Source organism: Oncorhynchus kisutch, linkage group LG10, assembly GCF_002021735.2.
Source record: "Oncorhynchus kisutch isolate 150728-3 linkage group LG10, Okis_V2, whole genome shotgun sequence".
NCBI lineage: Eukaryota > Metazoa > Chordata > Actinopteri > Salmoniformes > Salmonidae > Oncorhynchus > Oncorhynchus kisutch.
This window is the reverse complement of record NC_034183.2, coordinates 23,854,639-23,882,293: the sequence shown is the minus strand read 5'-3', so window position 1 is coordinate 23,882,293 and position 27,655 is coordinate 23,854,639. Positions and strand designations below refer to the sequence as shown.

Genomic DNA, 27,655 nt, shown 5'->3' with positions numbered 1-27,655 from the left:
CACCGCCAAACCGGTCATGCTGGAGGATGTTGCAGGCAGCAGAACGTTCTCCACGGCGTCTCCAGACTCTGTCACGTCTGTCACATGTGCTCAGTGTGAACCTGCTTTCATCTGTGAAGAGCACAGGGCGCCAGTGGTGAATTTGCCAATCTTGGTGTTCTCTGGCAAATGCCAAACGTCCTGCACGGTGTTGGGCTGTAAGCACAACCCCCACCTGTGGACGTCGGGCCCTCATACCACCCTCATGGAGTCTGTTTCTGACCGTTTGAGCAGACACATGCACATTTGTGGCCTGCTGGAGGTCATTTTGCAGGGCTCTGGCAGTGCTTCTCCTTGCACAAAGGCAGAGGTAGCGGTCCTGCTGCTGGTTGTTGCCCTCCTACGGCCTCCTCCACGTCCCCTGATGTACTGGCCTGTCTCCTGGTAGCACCTCTATGCTCTGGACACTACGCTGACAGACACAGCAAACCTTCTTGCCGCAGCTCGCATTGATGTATCATCCTGGATGAGCTGCACTACTTCTCATGCTACCACTAGAGTGAAAGCACCGCCAGCATTCAAAAGTGACCAAAACATCAGCCAGGAAGCATAGGAACTGAGAAGTGGTCTGTGGTCACCACCTGCAAAACCACTCCTTATTGGGGGTGTCTTGCTAATTGCCTATAATTTCCACCTGTTGTCTATTCCATTTGCACAACAGCATGTGACATTTATTTTCAATCAGTGTTGCTTCCTAAGTGGACAGTTTGATTTCACAGAAGTGTGATTGACTTGGAGTTACATTGTGTTGTTTAAGTGTTCCCTTTATTTTTTTGAGCAGTGTATATGAATGAGCGATGGCCGAACGGCATAGGCAAGATGCAGTAGATGGTATAAAGTACAGTATATACATATGAGATGAGTAATGTAGGGTATATAAACATTTTATAATGTGGCATTGTTTAAAGTGACTAGTGATACATTTATTACATCAAATTTTTAATTATTACGGTGGCTAGAGATTTTAGTCAGTTTGTTGGCAGCAGCCACTCAATGTTAGTGATGGCTGTTTAACAGTCTGATGGCCTTTAGATAGAAGCTGTTTTTCAGTCTCTCGGTCCCAGTTTTGATGTACTGACCTCGCCTTCTGGATGATTGCGGGGTGAACAGGTAGTGGCTCGGGTGGTTGTTGTCCTTGATGATCTTTTTGCCTTCCTGTGACATCGGGTTGTGTAGGTGTCCTGGAGGGCAGGTAGTTTGCCCCCGGTGATGAGTTGTGCAGACCTCACTACCCAGTTGCCATACCAGGTGGTGATACAGCCCGACAGGATGCTCTCGATTGTGCATCTGTAAAAGTTTGTGAGTATTTTTGGTGACAAGCCACATTTCTTCAGCCTCCTGAGGTTGAAGAGGCGCTGCTGCACCTTCTCCAGACTCTACCACTGTAGTGTCGTCTGCAAACTTGATGATTGAGTTGGAGGCATGCATGGCCATGGGTATAGTCATGGGTGAACACCTTCCTAATTTTGAGTTGCACCCCCTTTTGCCCTCAGAAAAGCCACAATTCGTTTGGGGGATGGGCACTACAAGGTGTCGAAAGCATTCCACAGGGATGGTGTTTGTTTATGTTTACTCCTATGGTTCCCACAGTTGTGTGAAGTTGGTTCTTTGGGTGGTGGACCATTCTTGATGTACACGGGAAACTTGAGCATGAAAAACCCAGCAGCATTGCAGTTCTTGACACACTCAAACCGCCTGACACCTACTACCATACCCTGTTCAAAGGGCACTTAAATATTTTTTCTTGCCCATTCACTCTCTGAATGGCACACATCTACACTGATTGAAGTGAATTTAACAGGTGACATCAATAAGGGACCATAGCTTTCACCTGGATTCACCTGGTCAGTCTGTCATGGAAAGAGCAGCTATACTCAGTGCATTAGTGTTTTATACTGAACAAAAATATAAACGCAACATGTAAAGAAAGTGTTGGTCCCATGTTTCATGATCTGAAATCAAAGAAGCTATCTATCTATCTATCTATCTGTTAGCTTGAAAATCCGATGAGTGGTACTCAGTGATGTGTTGGATTTGCCCCAAACATAAGGCTTTGTACCCAGGACATAAAGTTAATTTCCACCTTTTTTGCAGTTTTACTTCAGTGCCTTATTGCAAGCAGGATGCATGTTTTGGAAAATGTGTATTCTGTACAGGCTTCCTTCTTTTCACTCTGTCACTTAGGTTAGTATTGTAGAGTAACTTCAATGTTGTTTATCCAGCCTCAGTTTTCTCCTTTAACAGCCATTCAACTCTGTAACTGTTTTAAAGTCACCATTACTCCCAAGTGGCGGTCTAAGGCACTGCATCTCAGTGCTAGAGGGATCACTACAGACACCCTGGTTCAAATCCAGGCTGTATCACAACCGGCCGTGATTGGGAGTCCCAAAGTGCGGTGCACAATTGACCCAGCTTCGTCCGGATTTGGCCTGTGTAGGCCGTAATTGTAAATAAGAGTTTGTTTTTTACTGACTTGCCTAGTTAAATAAAGGTTAAATTAAAAAATTAAAAATATATAAATAAAATGGCCTCATGGTGAAATCCCTGAGCTGTTTCCTTCCTCCATGGCAACTGATTTAGGAAGGACGCCTGTATCTTTGTTGTGACTGTGTATTGATAAACCATCCAAAGTGTAATTAATAACTTGGAAAAACCTCCCTGATCTTTATGGTTGAATCTGTGTTTGAAATTCACTACTCAACTGAGGGACCTTACAGATAATTGTATGTGTGAGGTACAGAGATGAGGTAGTCATTCAAAAATCATGTTAAACACTATTATTGCACACAGAGTGAGTCCATGCAACTTATTACGTAACTTGTTAAGCAAGCCTTGACTCCTGAACTTATTTAGGCTTGCTATAACAAAGGGGTTGAATAATTATTGACTCAAGACATATCAACTATAAATGTATTAATTTTTCAAAAATTCGAAAAACATGATTCCACTTTGTCAATTAGGTTAGTATTGTTGAGTAACTACAATGTTGTTGACTTTGTTGTCAATTTTCTCTTCTTTTGGCTTTATACTCCAAAAGGTTGCATTTTAAATTAAAGAACGACTATGAGGTTAAAATGCACACTGTCAGCTTTAATGTGAGGGTATTTTAGTACGCAATGTCTACATCAAGCTTGTGACTCAACAAATTTGTTGGATGCAGTTGCCGGTTTGTTTTCGTTGGGTTTCAGATTATTTTGTGCCTAATGGAAATGAATGGTGTATAATGGAGTCACTTTTATTGTAAAGAAATAAATATACACTACCGTTCAAAAGTTTGGGGTAACTAAGAAATGTCCTTGTTTTTGCAACATCAAATTGATCAGAAATACAGTGTAGCCATTGTTAATGTTGTAAATGACTATTGTAGCTGGAAACAGCTGATTTTGGGGGGGAATATCTACATAGGCTTGCAGAGGCCCATTATCAGCAACCATCACTCCTGTGTTCCAGTGGCATGTTGTGTTAGTTAATTCAAGTTTATCATTTTAAAAGGCTAATTGATCATTAGGAAACCCTTTTGCAATTATGTTAGCACAGATGAAAACTGTTGTTCTGATTAAAGAAGCAATAAAACTGGCCTTCTTTAGACTAGTTGAGTATCTGGAGCATCAGCATTTGTGGGTTCGGTTACAGGTTCAAAATGGCCAGAAACAAAGACCTTTCTTCTGGAACTCGTCAGTCTATTCTTGTTCTGAGAAATGAAGTCTTTTCCATGTGAGAAATTGCCAAGAAAACTGAAGATCTCATGCAACGCTGTGTACTACTACTCCCTTCACAGAACAGCGCAAACTGGCCCTAACCAGAATAGAAAGAGGAGTGGGAGGCCATGGTGCACAGCTGAGCAAGTGGACATGTACATTAGAGTGTCTAGGTTGAGAAACAGACCCCTCACAAGTCCTCAACTGGCAGCTTCAACAAATAGTACCTGCAAAACACTAGTCTCAACGTCAACAGTGAAGAGGCGACCTTTTTGGCAGAGTTCCTCTATTCAGTGTCTGTCTTCTTTTACCCATCTTAATCTTTACTTTTTATTGGCCAGTCTGAGATATGTCTTGTTCTTTGTAGCCACCCTTTGCCTTGATGACAGCTTTGCACATTCGTGGCATTCTCTCAACGTGCTTCACCTGGAATGCTTTTCCAACAGTCTCGAAGGAGTTCCCACATATGCTGAGCACCTGTTGGCTGCTTTTCCTTCACTCTGCGGTCCAACTCATCCCAAACCATCTCAATTGAGTTGAGGTCGGGGGATTGTGGACGCCAGGTCATCTGATGCAGCACCATCACTCTCCTTCTTGGTCAAATAGCCCTTACACAGTCTGGAGATGTGTTTTCAGTCATTGTCCTGTTGAAAAACAAATTATTGTCCCACTAAGCGCAAACCAGATGGGATGGCATATCGCTGCAGAATGCTGTGGTACCCATGCTGGTTAAGTGTGCCTTGAATTCTAAGTAAATCACTGACAGTGTCACCAGCAAAGCACCCCCACACCATCACACTTCCTCCTCCATGCTTCACGGTGGGAACTAAAGGACAGATGTCCACCGGTTTAATGTCCATTACTCATGTTTCTTGGCCCAAGCAAGTCTCTTCTTATTATTGGTGTCCTTTAGTAGTGGTTTCTTTGCAGCAATTCAACCATGAAGGCCTGATTCACGCAGTCTGCATTGAACAGTGGATGTTGAGATGTGTCTGTTACTTGAACTCCGTGAAGCATGTATTTTGGCTGCAATCTGAGGTGCAGTTAACTCTAATGAACTTATCCTCTGCAGCAGAGATAACTCTGGGTCTTTGATTCCTGTGACGGTCCTCATGAGAGCCAGTTTCATCATAGCGCTTGATGGTTTTTGTGACTACACTTGAAGAAACGTTCAATGTTTTTGACATTTTCCGGATTGACTGACCTTCATGTCTTAAAGTAATGATGGACTGTCATTTCTCTTTGCTTAGTCTTACCATAATATAGACTTGGTCTTTTACCAAATAGGGCTATCTTCTGTATACCACCCCTACTTTGTCACAACGCAACTGATTGGCTGAAACGCATTAAGAAGGAAAGAAATTCCACAAATTAACTTTTAACAAGGCACACCTGTTAATTGAAATGCATTTCAGGTGAGTACCTCATTAAGCTGTTTGAGAGAATGCCAAGAGTGTGCAAAGCTGTCATCAAGGCAAAGGGTGGCTACTTTGAAGAATCTCAAATATATTTTGATTTGTTTAACATTTTTTGGTTACTACATGATTCCAAATGTGTTATTTCATAGTTTTGAGGTCTTCACTATTATTCTACAATGCAGAAAAAAGTAAAAATAAAGAAAAACCCTTGAATAAGTATGTGTGTCCAAACTTTGCACGGGTATTGTATATATAATATGTTTCAAAACACTTCTACATTATTGTGGATGCTACCATGATTACGAATAATCCTGAATGAATTGTGAATATAGTTACAGATGCACCAATATCATAGCCCTCCAAAAATTCTAACTTCACATTATTGTGATGGTGAGAGGTTATATGATATTTGTGTGTCTGTAACTTTCTTACTCATCGTTATTCACGATTCATTCAGGTGTTTAGAAACATATTATATATTTTTTGTCAAATCAGTTGAAGTGATTGTTCTGATAGAGGACAGTGCAAAGAAACAATGTAAAGAAACAATTGCTGCCTTACAGCCAGCTACTGCACAATCTCTCTTGCTTTTGGCCGTGAATCCCTAGCTACCTCTCCTGTGCATGTCATCAATTTGACCGGGCGGGATAGTAGGAGGGGATTTGGAAATCAAAGATGAATTGTCATTGGTCTATTACAATCAGACCACCAGGTGACGTTATGTGGTGGCCAAAACACCTACTTTGCCTTGTCTTAACAGAAGAACAGAGACTGTTGCAGCCTGCCTGCCTTGGTGGAGTATAGAGCTCCACCTTGGAGTTAAAGAAGCTTAACAAATAGATTACAGGTATGAGACACAGCCACTAAATAAGACAATCTGAATTGGTGAAAAAGAAGAAAGAGGACCAATATAAGTCAGAAAATGAGGATGTATTTGCCTGAGGAAAAGCTGAAAGTAGGCTGGCAACAGATGTGCAGGGCAGTGAAGTTTAATTGAAATGCCAGCAGCGATGGTCTTATCTCCACGGTACAGGAGCCTGCTGCCAGTCAGAACATCAGTTAAATGTCATTTTACCTAAGTCTGAATCAGCCTGCCACAATCCCTGCTCCTGTGATGGCAAGGAGGGAGGGGGAGGAGGAGTGGGGTTTGTAATAGGATTTCAGTAGCACACAGTTCACTTCCACCACCTGGACTAAGTTGGTAATTTGATATGGTCCATCAATAGGATTCATTTACTGTACAATGATAATATTATTGTCATTATTTATATATTTATTAAAACCTCTCCCCTGATCCTAATCAGGATCCTGGTGGAGGAGTGGGACCCCAGGACATATCCCTCACCTAGCCATGAATTCATGTTTTAAAGCCAAGCTGGCCCCATGGTAGCCTGCCTGTTTCAGCATGATCATCTGCTAGGCCACCGTTTCACCACGCTATCTGTTGTCTTTTCATCTCTACTTTATAGTGTGTTGTGCTATCATGCGTTGAAGCACACTTTCTCATCTCTATTCAGGCATAATAATCAGTCATTATATACAATTGACTGTGTTATGTTGACATCGTGAACGTTCCCCCTTTTCTCATTCAGTCCATTGCTGATATTTCTACCCGTTCATATCATCCCCTTTTTCTTGTTCACAAATTCTACCAAGCTAATGCAATGTTCACATTTTTCTTTCAGAGGGTGATTTTCAACATTGTCAACTTCAGCAAGACCAAGAGCCTGTACAGGGATGGCATGTCTCCAGTGGTGAAGTCCACCAGCCGGCCTAAATGGTACAGTCACACCTTAAAGAAAACGAAACCAAAAAACACGTCCTTAGAAGGGAGCGTCCTATCGTCCTAGCATCTTTATGATGAAAGCTTAAACCCAAATGTTAACTGAGGTTTTACTTTAAACCTAAAACCTTCATGTTTATTATGATAGGAGAACCTACATGTAGTCAACCTCAGGCCATAACAGATAGCTAGATCCAGCAAAACTGTCAGAATCAGAGTCATCTAACAGGTGCATAAAGGGGCTGTTGATCTCACTCAACACGTATATACCAATGAACTTGAGGGTAGATTTGTAGATGTTCTATTTGTCCAAAGTACTACTTGCTTGTGGATCATTTAGTTGTCCTCTAATTTCTCTGGAACTATCTGTTCAACCTGTGCATCTTTAGTTTTCCAGACCTTAAAAATAGGGTGTTTTGAAGTTGTGAGATTGGAGATGTTGCTAGAGATGTTCTGTTTCCATGACAGCGATGGCCTGGTAGTTTGAGGGACAGTGACAGGGATGTTGATTAGATAATTAGAACTGAGACGAGAGCAGCTGCATACGTAACACTTTGTCGTAGACGTGGACCTACGTAGGTTTCATTTTCTCCTGTAACTGAAAACTGTCCTCTGTGTCACACTGCTCTGTGTCAAATAACAGCTATATTAGGTATTTCCACAGACCTGCTTAGTCATAATGTACCTATTCATCTCTAACTCAACATGTTACTTTATCTGTGATCATGTATAGTTTTGCATCATTCTTTTAAAATCCATTGATTTGTGGGTCGTTCCACGAAATGAGTGCCTTTTGCGAACTTATGCTATTTTTTGTAGACATTGTGCAGAAATATAGAATTTTATAAGCCTTTTATATTAAATGAAGTGCCCTTTAATATATAGACGACATGGGACATTCAATAAAGTGCCAAAATGCAGCATTTTGACATGGCCCCTGTGCATCCTCTATGACCTCTATGAAGATTTTAACCCACTTCAAATCAAATTGTTTTGGTCTCGTAAAATTCAGTGATCAATTAACAGTGCAGTAATACCTAACAATACAAAACAATACACACAAATCCCAAAAATGTAAAGAAAGGAATTTAGAAATATCAGGACGAGCAATGTCAGAGTCGGGAACAGTGCATTCGGAAGGTATTCAGAACCCTTGACTTTTTCCCGTTACAGATTTACTCTAAAATGTATTCAATAATGTTTTTCCCTCATCAATCTACACACAATACCCCATAATGACAAAGCAGAAACAGGTTTTTAGAAATGTATTGTCATTTATTAACAATAAAAACAGAAATACCTTATTTACATAAGTATGCATACCCTTTTTTAAGAGACTCGAAATTGAGCTCAGGTGCATCCTGTTTCCATTGATAATCCTTGAGATGGTTCTACAACTTGATTGTTGTCCACCTGTGGTATATTCAATTGATTGGACATGATTTGGAAAGGCACACACCTCTCTATATAAGGTCCCACAGTTGACAGTGCATGTCAGAGCAAATAACAAGCCATGAGGTCAAAGGAATTGTCCGTAGGTGGTCAGAGATTGTATCGATGCACAGATCTGGGGAAGGGTACCAAAAAGTATCTGCAGCATTGAAGGTCCCAGAGAACACAGTGGCCTCCATCATTCTTAATTGGAAGAAGTTTGGAACCACCAAGACTCTTCCTAGAGCTGGCCACCCGGCCAAACTGAGCAATCGGGGAGAAGGGCCTTGGTCCGGGAGGTGACCAAGAACCCGATGGTCAATCTGATAGAGCTGTAGAGTTCCTCTGTGGAGATAGGAGAACCTTCCAGAAGGGGAACCATCTCTGCAGCACTCCACCAATCAGTCCTTTTTGGACACCTACAGCACCCGATGTCACAAGAAGGCAAAAAAGATCATCAAGGACAACAACCACCCCAGCCACTGCCTATTCACCATCGCTATCATCCAGAAGGCGAGGTCAGTACAGGTGCATCAAAGCTAGGACCCAAAGACTGAAAAACAGCTTCTATCTCAAGGCCATCAGACTGTTAAACAGCCACCACTAACATTGAGAGGCTGCTGCCAACATACAGACTCAAATCTCTGGCCACTTAAATAAATGGACCTAATAAAGGTATCACTAGTCACTTTAAATAACACCACTTGAATAATGTTTACATATCCTACATTACTCATCTCATATGTATATACTGTATTCTATACCATCTACTGCATCTTGCCTATGCCGCACGCTATCGCTCATCCATATATTTATATGTAGATATTCTATTCATCCCTTTACATTCGTGTGTATTTGTGTGTATAAGGTAGTTGTTGTGAATTTGTCAGATTACTTGTTAGATATTACTGCATAGTCAGAACTAGAAGCACAAGCATTTCGCTACACTCACATTAACATCTGCTAACCATGTGTATGTGACCAATAACATTTGATTTGATTTTATGGTAGAGTGGCCAGATGGAAGCCACTCCTTAGTAAAAAGCACATGACAGCCCGCTTGGAGTTTGCCAAAAGGCACCTAAAGGACTCTCAGATCATGAGAAACAAGATTCTCTGGTCTGATGAAGTCAAGATTGAACTCTTTGGCCTGAATGCCAACCGTCACATCTGGAGGAAACCTGGCACCATCCCTACGGTGAAGCATGGTGGTGGCAGCATCATGCTGTGGGGATGTTTTTCAGTGGCAGGGACTGGGAGACTAGTCAGGATCAAGGCGAAGATGAATGGAGCAAAGTACAGAGAGATCCTTGATGAAAACCTGCTCCATAGCGCTCAGGAACTCAGACTGGGGTGAAGGTGGGCACAGGGTCAGGGCAGGCAGAGGTCAATAATCCAGGGTGGTGTGACAAGGTACAGAACGACAGGCAGGCTGAGGGTCAGGGCAGGCAGAATGGTCAAAAACAGGAACTAGAAAAAGACAGGAGCAAGGGGAAAACGCTGGGAGGCTTGACAAACAAAATGAACTGGCAACAGACAAACAGAGAACACAGGTATAAATACACAGGGGATAATGGGGAAGATGGGCAACACCTGGAGGGTGGTGGAGACAATCACAAAGACAGGTGAAACAGATCAGGGTGTGACAGTACCGCCCCTCTCTAGGGGCACCACCTGGCTTCCTACCTGTTTGACCGGGGTGTCGGCATTGGAAATCCTTCGATGAGGCCTTGGTCCAGAATGTCCCTGGTGGGTGTGACAGTTACATGAAGTACAGTAGCTTAATTTGTGAATCATAGGCTACCATCTCAGTTGTCTTACTTGGCACTGGAAGAAAATTGTCTAGAGCCTGCTGCGAATGTAAAGTAATTGTACTTTATCGTTGTTTGTTGTTATCGAGAAAAATTGTTATCGTGATAACTTTTTGTCCATATCGCCGGGCTCTGGCACCCAAAATAATTTATTGTCATTTCAAGTTTCAAGTTTTTATACATTTTACGGGATACACATTGTATACACCGTCCAACTAAAAGCTTACTTGCAGGTTCCTTTTCCACAATGCAACAACCATAAGAAATAATACAAGATAAGAATAATGTCTTAGTCGAATAGAATGTGTGTGTGTGTGTGCGTGCTAAGTTTTAATTGCAAAAAAAATAAAAAAGAATTTGCAATATGGATTTTGTCCATATCGCCCAACTCTAATTGATACCATTCACATACATGTTTGAGGACTGCTAGAAGGCCTTTCTCTGCGATGGCCATTGTAATAGTCATACATTGCAGCACCTGAACTTTTTTTTAAGCATACCACATACTCTCTGTATGAATTATGCATTAGAATTCCAAAACTGATGTTTCTGGTACAATTTGCATATGAACCGTTGGTTGTTTACGTGATTGCTGTCATCGGTAATAGTCATAGAGTGGTGGATGCAGAGGTGGGGGCAGGAGGGTGTCGTGGGGCTGGGTGCATCTGCCAGACATGCCGAGGCACAGGGCTGACGTGGGAAACAGGGTTACGTGATCAAGGAGCCTCTGTCATAAGGCGATCAAGGGCAGCCATCAAAACTATTAAAAACAATGAAAATAAAAACGTAAATATTAACTACACAACAAACATAATAGTATAAAAAAATTAAAGAACAACAATAAACACAGAACGACTAAAAAGGTGATTAAGATATCTATGTCCACAGATATTTATGCCCACCCCTCAGGTTGTCTGGCAGGCTATTCCAGAGGCTGGGGGCATAATAACTAAAGGCTGCCTCTCCATGCCTCTTGGTCCGAGGCTTTTAGATAGTTAAAAGACCAGTGCCAGAGGACCTGAGGGACGTACTGGGTACATAACTTAAAAGCATGTCTGACATGTATTGAGGTGCACAATCGTGAATTGATTTAAAAACCGATAGAATAATCTTAAAATGAATTCTAAAACTCACAGGCAGCCAGTGCAGAGACCTTCAAACCAGTGTAATGTGTGCTCTACGTCTGGCCTTGGTCAGTACCCATGCTGCAGTATTCTGTATGTTTTGCAGTTGACCAATGGCTTTCTTGGATAGACCAGACAGGGGAGCGTTACAGAAGTCAAGCCAGCTTGTAATAAAAGCATTAATAAGTCTCTCTGTATCAGCCTGAGAAAGAAACAGCCGCACCTTGGCAATGTTCATCAGGTTTTAAAAATCTATTTTGGTCACATTCCTATTGTGTGATTCAAATTTGAGTTCAGAATCTAAAATAACACCTAGGTTTTTTACCAGTTTTTTTTTACCTACCTCTTTATTGCCTGTGAATAAAAATATTCAGCCAGATTCTATCTCTGTGCTTTGGCTCCAAGATAAGTACCTCGGTCTTAGAAAATATGTGATTTTCTGCTGCTAGGGCTGGTGGTGGATAGTTTTGCAATGGTAAAATCAGAGAATCACACTGCAAAGAGATGAGTTATGTCCTAGCTTGAGCCTGCCCCCTCCCAGGGAAAACCCATATTCCTCGAAGGAAACCAGAGAGATCAGAAGTCGGACAGTTCAATTGTCTTCAAGCTCTTCATCATGCAGCTCGAGGGTGGATGAGCAGAATTTTAAAAAGCCCACAGACCTGTTGAGAGCAGGCTGACTCCAAACACCCACGCATGAGCTGTACATTGGCTTTGATCCACTTAACTACAGAGCAGTGAAGTTCACTTGGGAGATATATCAAGAAGTGAGAGGGCTTCTAATAAAAAGTCCCATTTGGATAACAATGACCGAGGGGCTTTCACAATACATTAACTCACTAGCTCTTAAACATTACATCGGCTGACATCTCCCCATCTCTCCGCCATTCTGATCCAACTAATACTGATGGACGGTGTCAGAATGGACCAGCAGCTCACGTGGTGCTCCAGGTATGTCAGCTCCCTCAACGCTAGCATTTATCACCTGGCATAACCTGCTTGCTGTAACACAGTGTAAATCCAGTGCTTTTTCTCCTCTAATTACTGCACCTTCAGGCTCACGATGGATCCCTGCACTTGGCAATGGGCTCTAATCGGAATGCTGTCTCTCACAGGGGAACACAACCTAGCCCCCAGTAGCGCAATGAGGGGCCCCAGGAAGAACTGCTCCTGCGGAGAGATAAAGACTTCAACTTTTGGGTTAAAAGGGACTTTTCTACTGATAAATACAGCAAAAGCAATCTATTCTCTATTTTCTCCCTGTCTGTCACCCTCTCTCTCTTCTCTGGTTCTCTTTTTCTTCTTTATCCCATCCTGCATTGATCAGGTAGTTAAAATTCTTTGCAATTTGCTTGATTTATTCCATATCTGTGACTGTCAAAAGAAGATGCTTTGTTGTCATAGTGGAAAGCAAATGGAGGAGCTGTTAAAAGCATCTAGACCACATGTGGCCAAACAAACAATGCCATGTTCGGTCTTAGTAAGCTCACAGAGTTTTTATTCATTCCTTCAGATGTCTTTAAAAAACCCACTGAGGATCCCTTTCTACAGTTTTACTGAAAGATGTGTTTAAACAAGGTATTAGAATAATGAGGTACTCATGCTGTGCCTGTCCCTTAAATATTTATCCACAAGATGTCATGGATCCCCCCCGGAACTGCTGCTCATTCCGTTCACCAGCTATGGAGGTCTACGTCACCGGCCTTCTAGGCATTATTGATTATTATTACCACGAACCCCGGACTGTCTTGTCTCATTACGCACACCTGGTTCCCATTCCCCCTGATTAGTTTGTGTATATATGTGCCCTGTTCCCCATTGTCCTTGACGATTATTGTCCCACGTCCATTGGTCTTGTGAGTACCTGTGCTCTGTTGTATCGGTTTTGTGCTACAGTGAGGGAAAAAAGTATTTGATCCCCTGCTGATTTTGTACGTTTGCCCACTGACAAAGAAATGATCAGTCTATAATTTTAATGGTAGGTTTATTTGAACAGTGAGAGACAGAATAACAACAACAAAAATCCAGAAAAACTCATGTCAAAAATGTTATAAATTGATTTGCATTTTAATGAGGGAAATAAGTATTTGACCCTCTCTCAATCAGAAAGATTTCTGGCTCCCAGGTGTCTTTTATACAGGTAACGAGCTGAGATTAGGAGCACACTCTTAAAGGGAGTGCTCCTAATCTCAGTTTGTTACCTGTATAAAAGACACCTGTCCACAGAAGTAATCAATCAATCAGATTCCAAACTCTCCACCATGGCCAAGACCAAAGAGCTCTCCAAGGATGTCAGGGACAAGATTGTAGACCTACACAAGGCTGGAATGGGCTACAAGACCATCGTCAAGCAGCTTGGAGAGAAGGTGACAACAGTTGCTGCGATTATTCGCAAATGGAAGAACTGTCAATCTCCCTCGTCCTGGGGCTCCATGCAAGATCTCACCTCGTGGAGTTGCAATGATAATGAGAACGGTGAGGAATCAGCCCAGAACTACACGGGAGGATCTTGTCAATTATCTCAAGGCAGCTGGGATCATAGTCACCAAGAAACAATTGGTAACACACTACGCCGTGAAGGACTGAAATCCTGGAGCACCCGCAAGGTCCCCCTGCTCAAGAAAGCACATATACATGCCCGTCTGAAGTTTGCCAATGAATATCTGAATGATTCAGAGGACAACTGGGTGAAAGTGTTGTGGTCAGATGAGACCAAAATGGAGCTCTTTGGCATCAACTCAACTCGCCGTGTTTAGAGGAGGAGGGATGCTGCCTATGACCCCAAGAACCCCATCCCCACCGTCATACATGGAGGTGGAAACATTATGCTTTGGGGGTGTTTTTCTGCTAAGGGGACAGGACAACTTCACCGCATCAAAGGGACGATGGACGGGGCCATGTACCGTCAAATCTTGGGTGAGAACCTCCTTCCCTCAGCCAGGGCATTGAAAATGGGTCGTGGATGAGTATTCCAGCATGACAATGACCCAAAACACACGGCCAAGGCAACAGAGGAGTGGCTCAAGAAGAAGCACATTAAGGTCCTGGAGTGGCCTAGCCAGTCTCAAGACCTTAATCCCATAGAAAATCTGTGGAGGGAGCTGAAGGTTCGAGTTGCCAAACGTCAATGGCTTTGCTATTCTTGGGTAGCGGAATGACTTTAGCTTCCCTACAGGCCTGAGGGCACACACTTTCTAGTAGGCTTTTTTTAAATTGAAGATGTGGCAATATCGTCCGCCATTATCCTTAGCAATTTTCCATCCAGATTGTCAGATCCCGGTTGCTTGTCATTGAAAGACAACAATGTTTTCCACACGGACTTTGTGGAATTCAAAAGTACAATTCTTGTCTAATTTGGTCAGATATACTTGGATGTATAGTGTCAGCGTTTGTTGCTGGCATGTCATACCTAAATCTGCTTGTCTTGCCAATCAAAAGTAATTAAAGTAGTTGGCAATATCAGTAGGTTTTGTGATGAACGAGTCATCTGATTCAATGAATGATGGAGCCGAGTTTTCCTTTTTACTGGCATTCTTTATATCATTTATTTTTGTTTCATAGTATAGTTTATTTTTTATTTAGTTTAGTCACATGATATCTTAATTTGCAGTACATTTACCAATCAGTTGGTCTGCCAAACTTATTTGTCTTACCTTTTGCCTCATCCCTCTCCACCATACAATTGTTCGATTCCTCATCAATCCAAGGGGATTTAACAGTTTTTACAGTCATTCTCTTAATGGGTGCATGCTTATTAGTAACTGGAATAAGCAATTTCATAAATGTGTCAAGTGCAGTGTCTGGTTTGCTCCTCATTACACACCACAGACCAACAAGTATTCTTTACATCATCAACATATGAATCATTACAAAATGTTTTTCTAGTTTTCCCAGATATGGCGACTATATTGTGATCACTACATCCAATGGATTTGGATACTACTTTAAAGCACATTTCTGCAGCATTAGTAAAGATGTGATCAATACACGTTGATGATTTCATTCCTGTGCTATTTATAACTACCCTAGTAGGTTGACTGACAACCTGAACCAGGTTGCAGGCACTGGTAATAGTTTGACGTTTTTTCTTGAGTGGGCAGCTTGATGAAAGCCAGTCAATATTTAAATCACCCAGAAAATATACTTCTCTGTTGATATCACATACAGTGCCTTGCGAAAGTATTCGGCCCCCTTGAACTTTGCGACCTTTTGCCACATTTCAGGCTTCAAACATAAATATCTAAAACTGTATTTTTTTGTGAAGAATCAACAACAAGTGGGACACAATCATGAAGTGGAACGACATTTATTGGATATTTCAAACTTTTTTAACAAATCAAAAACTGAAAAATTGGGCGTGCAAAATTATTCAGCCCCTTTACTTTCAGTGCAGCAAAATCTCTCCAGAAGTTCAGTGAGGATCTCTGAATGATCCAATGTTGACCTAAATGACTAATGATGATAAATACAATCCACCTGTGTGTAATCAAGTCTCCGTATAAATGCACCTGCACTGTGATAGTCTCAGAGGTCCGTTAAAAGCGCAGAGAGCATCATGAAGAACAAGGAACACACCAGGCAGGTCCGAGATACTGTTGTGAAGAAGTTTAAAGCCGGATTTGGATACAAAAATATTTCCCAAGCTTTAAACATCCCAAGGAGCACTGTGCAAGCGATAATATTGAAATGGAAGGAGTATCAGACCACTGCAAATCTACCAAGACCTGGCCGTCCCTCTAAACTTTCAGCTCATACAAGGAGAAGACTGATCAGAGATGCAGCCAAGAGGCCCATGATAACTCTGGATGAACTGCAGAGATCTACAGCTGAGGTGGGAGACTCTGTCCATAGGACAACAATCAGTCGTATATTGCACAAATCTGGCCTTTATGGAAGAGTGGCAAGAAGAAAGACATTTCTTAAAGATATCCATAAAAAGTGTCGTTTAAAGTTTGCCACAAGCCACCTGGGAGACACAGCAAACATGTGGAAGAAGGTGCTCTGGTCAGATGAAACCAAAATTGAACTTTTTGGCAACAATGCAAAACGTTATGTTTGGCGTAAAAGCAACACAGCTCATCACCCTGAACACACCATCCCCACTGTCAAACATGGTGGTGGCAGCATCATGGTTTGGGCCTGCTTTTCTTCAGCAGGGACAGGGAAGATGGTTAAAATTGATGGGAAGATGGATGGAGCCAAATACAGGACCATTCTGGAAGAAAACCTGATGGAGTCTGCAAAAGACCTGAGACTGGGACGGAGATTTGTCTTCCAACAAGACAATGATCCAAAACATAAAGCAAAATCTACAATGGAATGGTTCAAAAATAAACATATCCAGGTGTTAGAATGGCCAAGTCAAAGTCCAGACCTGAATCCAATCGAGAATCTGTGGAAAGAACTGAAAACTGCTGTTCACAAATGCTCTCCATCCAACCTCACTGAGCTCGAGCTGTTTTGCAAGGAGGAATGGGAAAAAATGTCAGTCTCTCGATGTGCAAAACTGATAGAGACATACCCCAAGCGACTTACAGCTGTAATCGCAGCAAAAGGTGGCGCTACAAAGTATTAAATTAAGGGGGCTGAATAATTTTGCATGCCCAATTTTTCTGTTTTTGATTTGTTAAAAAAGTTTGAAATATCCAATAAATGTCGTTCCACTTCATGATTGTGTCCCACTTGTATACAGTTTTATAAATATAAAAATATAGTTTTATATCTTTATGTTTGAAGCCTGAAATGTGGCAAAAGGTCGCAAAGTTCAAGGGGGCCGAATACTTTCGCAAGGCACTGTACATTATCAAGCATTTCACACATATTATCCAGATACTGACTGTTAGCACTTGGTGGTCTATAGCAGCTTCCCACAAGAATGGGCTTAAGGTGAGGCAGGTGAACCTATACCATATTACTTCAACAGTATTTAACATGAGATCGTCTCTAAGCTTTACAGGAATGTGGTTCTGAATATAGACCGCAACACCGCCCCCGTTGGCATGTCTGTCTTTTCAGTAGATGTTATAACCATGTATTGCTACCACTGTATCACCAAAGGTATTATCTAAGTAAGTTTCAGAATATGAATGTCATCTGTTACAAGCAAGTTATTGACTTCATGGACCTTGTTTCTCAGGCTGCATATGTTAATATGGTTTATTTTTAGCACTTTTCTGGGTTGCTTGTCCACAAGGCGAGACCCAAATGCAGACACAGGAGGCAGATGGTTGGAGTCTTACAATGTTTATTAATCCAAAGAGGTAGGCAAGAGAATGGTTGTGGACAGGCAAAAAGTTCAAAACCAGATCAGAGTCCAGGAGGTACAGAGTGGCAGGCAGGCTCGTGGTCATGGCAGGCAGACTGGTCAAGCAGGCGGGTACAAAGTCCAGAAACAAGCAAGGGTCAAGACGGGGAGGACTAGAAAAAGGAGATGCAAAAAGCAGGAGAACGGGAAAAACGCTGGTTGACTTGGAAACAGGAACTGGCACAGAGAGACAGGAAACACATGGATAAATACACTGGGGAAAACAAGCGACACCTGGAGGGGGTTGAGACAATAACGAGGACAGGTGAAACTGATCAGTGTGTGACAGTTTTTAATGCTTTAATGGAAAGCTTATCAGAATTAGACTTGCTCATGTTATTTATTTTGGAGCTGATGGTCTTCCTACTAGGGCACCGCCTCAGTGCTAACAGTGTAACTCTGGTTCATAGGCTCATGATTACTGTGATTACTGCATACAATAGCTGTAGGATCAACAATTCAGGGAAATTAGGGGGACATAAATTAAGTTACTTACATTGTGTCTGCCAACGCCCCTAGGATAATGTACATTTGATGCAGCATTATGATGACTCATTGTCACAATGGTAGGGATTAACTGAGCTGGTCATTGATATGTCATTGTTTCAATGCAGCCTTGAAAAGCGTGGATGGAGTACAGGAGCCAAGATGATTTGGATGGACTCTGTCATTCTGTTTCCAGAAGGCATCAAAGTTATCTATGAAAGTGATTCCAGCAGAGCTACAGTAATCTTTTAGCCAGATGTGTAATGTCAGTAGCCTGGTGAATATGTGTGTAATGCCAGTAGCCTGGTGAATATTTATGTACTGCTAGTATCCTGGTGAATATTTGTGTAATACCAGTATGTATCCTGGTGAATATTTGTGTAATGCCAGTATCCTGGTGAATATTTGTGTAATGCCAGTATCCTGGTGAATATTTGTGTAATGCCAGTATCCTGGTGAATATTTGTGTAATGCCAGTATCCTGGTGAATATTTGTGTAATGCCAGTATCCTGGTGAATATTTGTATAATGCCAGTAGCCTGGTGAATATTTGTGTAATGCCAGTATCCTGGTGAATATGTGTGTAATGCCAGTATCCTGGTGAATATTAATGTAATGCCAGTAGCCTGGTGAATATGTGTGTAATGCCAGTATCCTGGTGAATATTAATGTAATGCCAGTAGCCTGGTGAATATTTGTGTAATGCCAGTATCCTGGTGAATATGTGTGTAATGCCAGTATCCTGGTGAATATTAATGTAATGCCAGTAGCCTGGTGAATATTTGTGTAATGCCAGTATCCTGGTGAATATTAATGTAATGCCAGTATCCTGGTGAATATTAATGTAATGCCAGTATCCTGGTGAATATTAATGTAATGCCAGTATCCTGGTGAATATTAATGTAATGCCAGTAGCCTGGTGAATATTAATGTAATGCCAGTATCCTGGTGAATATTAATGTAATGCCAGTAGCCTGGTGAATATTAATGTAATGCCAGTATCCTGGTGAATATTAATGTAATGCCAGTAGCCTGGTGAATATTTGTATAATGCCAGTATGTATCCTGGTGAATATTTGTGTAATGCCAGTATGTATCCTGGTGAATATTTGTGTAATACCAGTATGTATCCTGGTGAATATTTGTGTAATGCCAGTATCCTGGTGAATATTTGTGTAATGCCAGTATCCTGGTGAATATTTGTGTAATGCCAGTATCCTGGTGAATATTTGTATAATGCCAGTAGCCTGGTGAATATTTGTGTAATGCCAGTATCCTGGTGAATATGTGTGTAATGCCAGTATCCTGGTGAATATTAATGTAATGCCAGTAGCCTGGTGAATATGTGTGTAATGCCAGTATCCTGGTGAATATTAATGTAATGCCAGTAGCCTGGTGAATATTTGTGTAATGCCAGTATCCTGGTGAATATGTGTGTAATGCCAGTATCCTGGTGAATATTAATGTAATGCCAGTAGCCTGGTGAATATTTGTGTAATGCCAGTATCCTGGTGAATATTAATGTAATGCCAGTATCCTGGTGAATATTAATGTAATGCCAGTATCCTGGTGAATATTAATGTAATGCCAGTATCCTGGTGAATATTAATGTAATGCCAGTAGCCTGGTGAATATTAATGTAATGCCAGTATCCTGGTGAATATTAATGTAATGCCAGTAGCCTGGTGAATATTAATGTAATGCCAGTATCCTGGTGAATATTAATGTAATGCCAGTAGCCTGGTGAATATTTGTATAATGCCAGTAGCCTGGTGAATATTTGTGTAATGCCAGTAGCCTGGTGAATATTAATGTAATGCCAGTATCCTGGTGAATATTAATGTAATGCCAGTAGCCTGGTGAATATTTGTATAATGCCAGTAGCCTGGTGAATATTTGTGTAATGCCAGTATCCTGGTGAATATTTGTGTAATGCCAGTATCCTGGTGAATATTAATGTAATGCCAGTATCCTGGTGAATATTAATGTAATGCCAGTAGCCTGGTGAATATTTGTATAATGCCAGTAGCCTGGTGAATATTTGTGTAATGCCAGTATCCTGGTGAATATTTGTGTAATGCCAGTAGCCTGGTGAATATTAATGTAATGCCAGTATCCTGGTGAATATTAATGTAATGCCAGTATCCTGGTGAATATTAATGTAATGCCAGTATCCTGGTGAATATGTGTGTAATGCCAGTATCCTGGTGAATATGTGTGTAATGCCAGTATCCTGGTGAATATTAATGTAATGCCAGTAGCCTGGTGAATATGTGTGTAATGCCAGTATCCTGGTGAATATTAATGTAATGCCAGTAGCCTGGTGTATATTAATGTAATGCCAGTATCCTGATGAATATTAATGTAATGCCAGTATCCTGGTGTATATTAATGTAATGCCAGTATCCTGGTGTATATTAATGTAATGCCAGTAGCCTGGTGAATATTAATGTAATGCCAGTATCCTGGTGAATATGTGTGTAATGCCAGTATCCTGGTGAATATTAATGTAATGCCAGTAGCCTGGTGAATATTAATGTAATGCCAGTAGCCTGGTGAATATTAATGTAATGCCAGTAGCCTGGTGTATATTAATGTAATGCCAGTATCCTGGTGAATATTAATGTAATGCCAGTATCCTGGTGAATATTAATGTAATGCCAGTATCCTGGTGTATATTAATGTAATGCCAGTAGCCTGGTGAATATTAATGTAATGCCAGTAGCCTGGTGAATATTAATGTAATGCCAGTATCCTGGTGAATATGTGTGTAATGCCAGTAGCCTGGTGAATATGTGTGTAATGCCAGTAGCCTGGTGAATATTAATGTAATGCCAGTAGCCTGGTCAATATTAATGTAATGCCAGTAGCCTGGTGAATATTAATGTAATGCCAGTAGCCTGGTGAATATGTGTGTAATGCCAGTAGCCTGGTGAATATTAATGTAATGCCAGTATCCTGGTGAATATTAATGTAATGCCAGTAGCCTGGTGAATATTAATGTAATGCCAGTATCCTGGTGAATATTAATGTAATGCCAGTAGCCTGGTGTATATTAATGTAATGCCAGTATCCTGGTGAATATTAATGTAATGCCAGTAGCCTGGTCAATATTAATGTAATGCCAGTAGCCTGGTGAATATTAATGTAATGCCAGTAGCCTGGTGAATATGTGTGTAATGCCAGTAGCCTGGTGAATATTAATGTAATGCCAGTAGCCTGGTGAATATTAATGTAATGCCAGTAGCCTGGTGAATATTAATGTAATGCCAGTATCCTGGTGAATATTAATGTAATGCCAGTAGCCTGGTGTATCTTGACCAGAGTTCACTCAGTTTCACACAAACTTTAATAAAGGACACCTTCTTGCTCGCACACAGCAATAAAGTGTGTAAAGCAGGGCCCTCTGGCCGTTCGTCACACCTCTGTAATTGCATAGAATACCCTTGCTATTCAGTCAGGGATCCTCCAGAAACAATACAGGTTCAGTAGAATATTAAACATTGTCTTTCCCTTTTCCCAGCCTTGACCCCTCCACCATGCATATGTTTTGCACTGGGTTGTGGTAGTGGGTGCAGGCGTTGCATGTGGCAGGCCTCTGTTTGATTAGGCCTCCCCATGCATTCCTTTGATGTGCGGCAGGTAGCCTAGCGGTAAAGAGCGCTGGGCCAGTAACCGAAAGACCGCTGGTTCGAATCCCCATGCCGACTAGGTGAAAAATCTGCCAATGTTCCCTTGAGCAAGGCACTTCACCTAATTTCTCTGGATAAGAGTTTCTGCTAATTGACAAAACAATTGAAATGTCAAAAAAAAATTAGGGGCAGTGTTACATAATGTAGGCAGAATTGTTCACAGTTGGATAATTCCCGTTCATAAATTGCACAGGGTCATTGCATTTCTGCATATAGCCACAAACAGGCCCAGTCTTTGAAAGTACAGTTAGGAAGGGCTTGAATTCTGGGCAACATTCTAACACTGACATCAATAGCCAAAAGCAGTCCCCAATGACCAACTCTATCTATTCCCCTTTGTATCCCTTAACACATCTTGTAGAACATATTTACAGGTATCCACTTTTTCTCTCAGAACAATGTAGAAAATAATGTTTTTTTTTTCTTCACAGCAAGTTATATTTTATGATTTCAAAGGATTTGGCATAGTTTCTCCCAGCAGGTCAAGATCAAAAACATTTGAACACAAAGCATTTGAACAGAGCACAGAGATAAAGTGTATCTCAACTAATCTGAACAGCCCTTAGGTAACATGGAGTGTAAAAAGTGTGAATCTGGCTGTGAGATACGATGTAGTTTATTGTTGTTCTATGGCATCTCATTCTAATGTTTTCCCTATTTAGCCTGTGACCAGGGGTTGGCAGATGTTGACAGTTTCCTGTGGAAGATACCTGGCATTTCGGTGGCTGCCCTTGATCGCCTTATGACAGATGTCAATGCTCCTGTTGAATGGGCACACTTGATCACATAACCCTGTTTCCCACTTCAGCCCTGTGCCTCAGCATGTCTGGCAGATACACCCAGCCCCACGACACCCTTCCACCCCCACCTCTGGATCCAGCTATCTTCTGTATACCACCCCTACTTTGTCACAACACAACTGATTGGCTTAAATGCATTAAGAGGGAAAGAAATTCCACAAATGAACTTTTAACAAGGCACACCTGTTAATTGAAATGCATTCCAGGTGACTACCTCATGAAGCTGGTTGAGAGAATGCCAAGAGTGTGCAAAGCTGTCATCAAGACAAAGGGTGGCTACTTTGAAATATACAGTTGAAGTCAGAAGTTTACATGCACTTAGGTTGGAGTCATTAAAACTTGTTTTTCAACCACTCCACAAATTTCTTGTTAACAAACTATAGTTTTGGCAAGTCTGTTAGGACATCGACATGGTGTATGACACAAGTAATTTTTCCAACAATTGTTTACAGAAAGATTATTTCACTTATAATTCACTGTATCACAATTCCAGTGAGTCAGAACTTTAGTTTACATACACTAAGTTGACTGTGCCTTTTAAACAGCTTGGAAAATTCCAAAAAAGGATGTCATGATTTTAGAAGCTTCTGATAGGTTAATTGACATCATTTGAGTCAATTGGAGGTGTACCTGTGGATGTATTTCAAGGCCTACCTTCAAACTCTGTGCTTCTTTGCTTGACATCATGGGAAAATCAAAAGAAATCAGCCAAGACATCAGAAAAGAATTGTAGACCTCCACAAGTCTGGTTCCTCCTTGGGAGCAATTTCCAAACGCCTGAAGGTACCACGTTCATCTGTACAAACAATAGTACGCAAGTATAAACACCATGGGACCACGCAGCCGTCACACCGCTCAGGAAGGAGACACGTTCTGTCTCCTAGAGATGAGCGTACTTTGGTGTGAAATCAATCCCAGAACAACAGCAAAGGACCTTGTGAAGATGCTGGAGGAAACGGGGACAAAAGTATCTATATCCACAGTAAAACGAATCGTATATCGACATAACCTGAAAGGCCGCTCAGCAAGGAAGAAGCCACTGCTCCAAAAGCGCCATAAAAAAATGGTTTGCAACTGCACATGGGGACAAAGATCATACTTTTTGGGGAAATGTCCTCTGGTCTGAAAAATGTAACTGTTTGGTCATAATGACAATTGTTATGTTTGGAGGAAAAAAGGGGGGTGCTTGCAAGCCGAAGAACACCATCCCAACGGTGAAGCACGGGGGTGACAGCATCATGTTGTGAGGGTGCTTAGCTGCAGGAGGGACTGGTGCACTTCACAAAATAGATGGCATCATGAGGTAGGAAGATGATGTGGATATATTGAAGCAACATTTCAAGACGTCAGTCAGGAAGTTAAAGCTTGGTCGCAAATGGGTCTTCCAAATGGACAATGACCCCAAGCATAATTTCAAAGGACAACAAAGTCAAGGTATTTGAGTGGCCATCAAAATGCCCTGACCTCAATTCCATAGAAAATGTGTGGGCAGAACTGAAAAAGCGTGTGCGAGCAAGGAGGCCTACAAATCTGACTCAGTTACACCAGCTCTGTCAGGAGGAATGGGCCAAAATTCACCTAACTTATTGTGGAAAGCTTGTGGAAGGCTACCCGAAATGTTTGACCCAAGTTAAACAATTTAAAGGCAATGCTACCAAATACTAATTGAGTGTATGTTAACTTCTGTCCCACTGGGAATGTGACGAAAGAAATACAAACTGAAATAAATAATTCTCTCTACTATTATTCTGACATTTCAAATGGGATTTTTACTTTGTTTAAATGTCAGGAATGTGTATGTAAACTTCCGACTTCAACTGTATTTTGATTTGTTTAATAATTTTTTGATTACTACATGATTCCATATGTTTTATTTTATAGATGGTTTGTCTTCACTATTTTTCTACAATGTAGAAAATAGTAAAAATAAAGAAAAACCATTGAATGAGTAGGTGTGTCCAAACTTTTGACTGGTACAGTACTGTACTTTCCTCTGATTTTCTTTCCAAGGTGTTGACCTTCTTAACAATGCTATGTTCAACTGGCTCCCCTGTGTTCACTTATTTGTTAGTCTGATTGCTTAGTAAATCTTCGCTCATTCTTTTTTCTCCAAAGCAAATTTAAAACATTTGTGAATTTGTCATGTAATTCAGTATTTGGTATCCAGACTTTTTCTAGTTGGGAGCATGCTGAATGGCAGAGTGGCTCAACCCACATATGCTGTTGGGAACTTCCAGGTTGAGGGGAAGAGAAGGAGCGGACCTGCGTGTCCAGCCCGAGATCATTGCGCGTAGTCTGCATTTTTCTAGTTGCAAGCAGGAGCGGTCAGACAGACAACTTTGAGGTGAAAATATTTTTTTGTTCTGCTGATTATTTGGATACAGTCGACTTTCTGCTTTGTATGCGTTATCCTTCCTATTGTATTAAAATGAGCACTTTGTCGCATTTTCACACACTCAGCATTCCTTGCTTCAAGTTCAGTAGCCTACCTCTCCTCTCCTAGTTGGGCATGCAGATGAGTTTACATTCCATTGAGACACCTGCTCTTTCCATTGAGGCAATTGAGACATGGATTGTGTATGCATACCATTCAGCGGGTGAATGGGCAAGACAAAATGTTTAAGTGCCTTTGAATGGGGTATGGTAGTAGGTGCCAGGCGCACCGGTTTGTGTCAATAACTTTTCACTCTCAACAATTTCCCGCATGTATCAAGAATGGTTCACCACCAAAAGGACATCCAGCCAACTTGACACAAATGTGGGAAGTATTGGAGTTAACATGGGCCAAAATCCCTATGGAACACCTGATTAATTGAAGCTGTTCTGAGGGCAAAGGAGGGTGCAACTCAATATTAGGAAGTTTTTCCTAATGTTTGTATACTCAGTGTGTGTGGTCACAATGAAATAGAGTAGGCTGCCTATGCATGGGCGGAGAATCACTTGGCAGTAATCTTTCCAAGGAAATTAACTCATATTATTAGGCTATAGTTTACTACAGTGTATGTAAATAAATATTGATCATGGAAAGAAGTGGAGGGCGATCAACCAACTTGAGTCGAGGTGCAATCAATAAATGTGATCATCATTGAAAAGGAAAAGGCTCAGTTAAAATAGTATTATACACGATGTGCGATACAAAATGTAGTGTGCATTTTGATATTGCCTATAGGGTGCAAAATTGCTGGGACCATAGATGGCAAGCTGCGTCATATGCCTAAAATAACATTGCTGGACTGCGGTTTGGGACCAGTTCTTGAGGGTGGGAGTTGGACAGAAAACCAGCTGGAGCTGGTGGCGAAAGTGAGCGGAGAGCAGTTGTGGTGTGAAAAGCTGCAACCTCCCACCGGGACTGATAAAAAATCAGTCCTGCGCAGACCTCTAAATTGAAGTTAGTGAAAAAGCAGCATAGATCCGCCACAATGCCGAAATAACTTTTAGACAGGGTTTTGTGTTTTGTATTCAAATTTATATGATTTATAGATCATTCTATTCGACTCCAGAATTCTGTGAGCTGTAATTAGCAATTCAGTTTTTCAAGCAGCTAACAGGCTTTCAAGTAAAAATAGACAGCCCTCTAACTGAGCAAACAAATTAAGAGTTGGAAAAAGGAGAAGTATAACAAAACAGTGACAAAAGTTAGAGGAGGCCAACCTTGGACAGGGTAGCCTACATGTTTTTTTGTCATAGGAGAAAAACACAAACACAGAAGTTCTCCACAAGCAGCGGTGCTCTATTTTCAGTCAGTCAGGGATTTCACTTCTGTACAAAATCCTTCCTGTATGCGTCTGATGCAACAAAATAGTGAAATTCTATTTGGAAATGTCTCCAGCTCCATCAGGGCCTATGTTAGCAGTAATTGCTCTGTCAATCACAGCATGTCCTGCCGCTCTCTGGACTCGTTAAGCCTTGGGTAAGGGAGGCTGACCCCCAGGAGGGGGGGGGGGGGGGCAGACAGACAGACAGCGAGCATCTCAGGTATCTCCTCTGTGTCTCTCCTCTTCCCTGCCCATCCGTCTCAAACATCCTGCTTTCCGATCACTACAGGCCCACACTAACCTTTGCCCAGACACAGTCGACACACAGTCGATCTTAAATGTCTGGACCTTTTAAGGCTATAATACTTAATTGCTACATCTGTTGTTGGACTTTAAATTAATGATATACAGTGTCCTCCTTAATTATTGGGACAGTGAGTCATTTTTTCTTATTTTGGCTCCATAAAAGTTTGGATTTGAAATCAAACAATGACTATGAGTTTAAAGTGCATATTGGGTGAACTGTTTAGACATTACAGCACTCTTTTGTACATAGTGCCCCCATTTTACAGGAGCAAAAGTATTGGGACAAATTAACTTATGTGTATTAAAGTATTTGGTCCCATATTCATAGCACGCAATGACTACATCAAGAGATTTGTTGGATGCATTTGCTGTTTGTTTTAGTTGTGTTTCAGATTATTTTGTGCCCATTAGAAATTAATGTTAAATAATGTCTTGTCATTTTGGAGTCACTTTTATTGCAAATTATGAATATAATATGTTTCTTAACACTTCTACATTATTGTGGATGCTACCATGATTAGGATATTCCTGAATAAATTGTTAATAATGATGATTGAGAATGTTACAGATGCACAAATATCATCCCCCAAGACATGCTAACCTCTCACCATTAAAATCCCATGGGAGGTTAGCATTTTTTGGAGGTATGATATTTGTGTGTCTCTTGGGCGGGCAGTCTTCTTTCCAACTCGTTAAACTGGTGGTGGGAAAACACTTTCAGGATCATGTCGTCTTTAGTATCTCCACGCATCGCGCCGACAGAAACAAACATCTCTCTGGTAAGAAGAGGGGCGGGGGCGTATGCCTTATGACTAACGTGACATGGTGTGATGAAAGAAACATACAGGAACTCAAATCCTTCTGTTCACCTGATTTAGAATTCCTCACAATCAAATGTAGACCGCATTATCTACCAAGATAATTCTCTTCGATTATAATCACAGCCGTATATATCCCCCCCCAAGCAGACACATCGATGGCTCTGAACGAACTTTATTTAACTCTCTG

The 27,655-nt window shown here is 41.3% G+C and overlaps 1 protein-coding gene across 1 annotated transcript in view; it reads left to right on the top strand.

Annotated features, from left to right (window-relative positions):
- The window catches only part of LOC109897490 (cytosolic carboxypeptidase 6), a 469,989-nt gene that overhangs the window by 203,657 nt on the left and 238,677 nt on the right, over positions 1–27,655 (top strand). Inside the window, exon 4 of the mRNA XM_031832857.1 lies at positions 6,841–6,974. Within this exon, the coding sequence (XP_031688717.1) occupies positions 6,841–6,974 (134 nt within the window). The remainder of the gene's footprint in view (positions 1–6,840; positions 6,975–27,655) is intronic.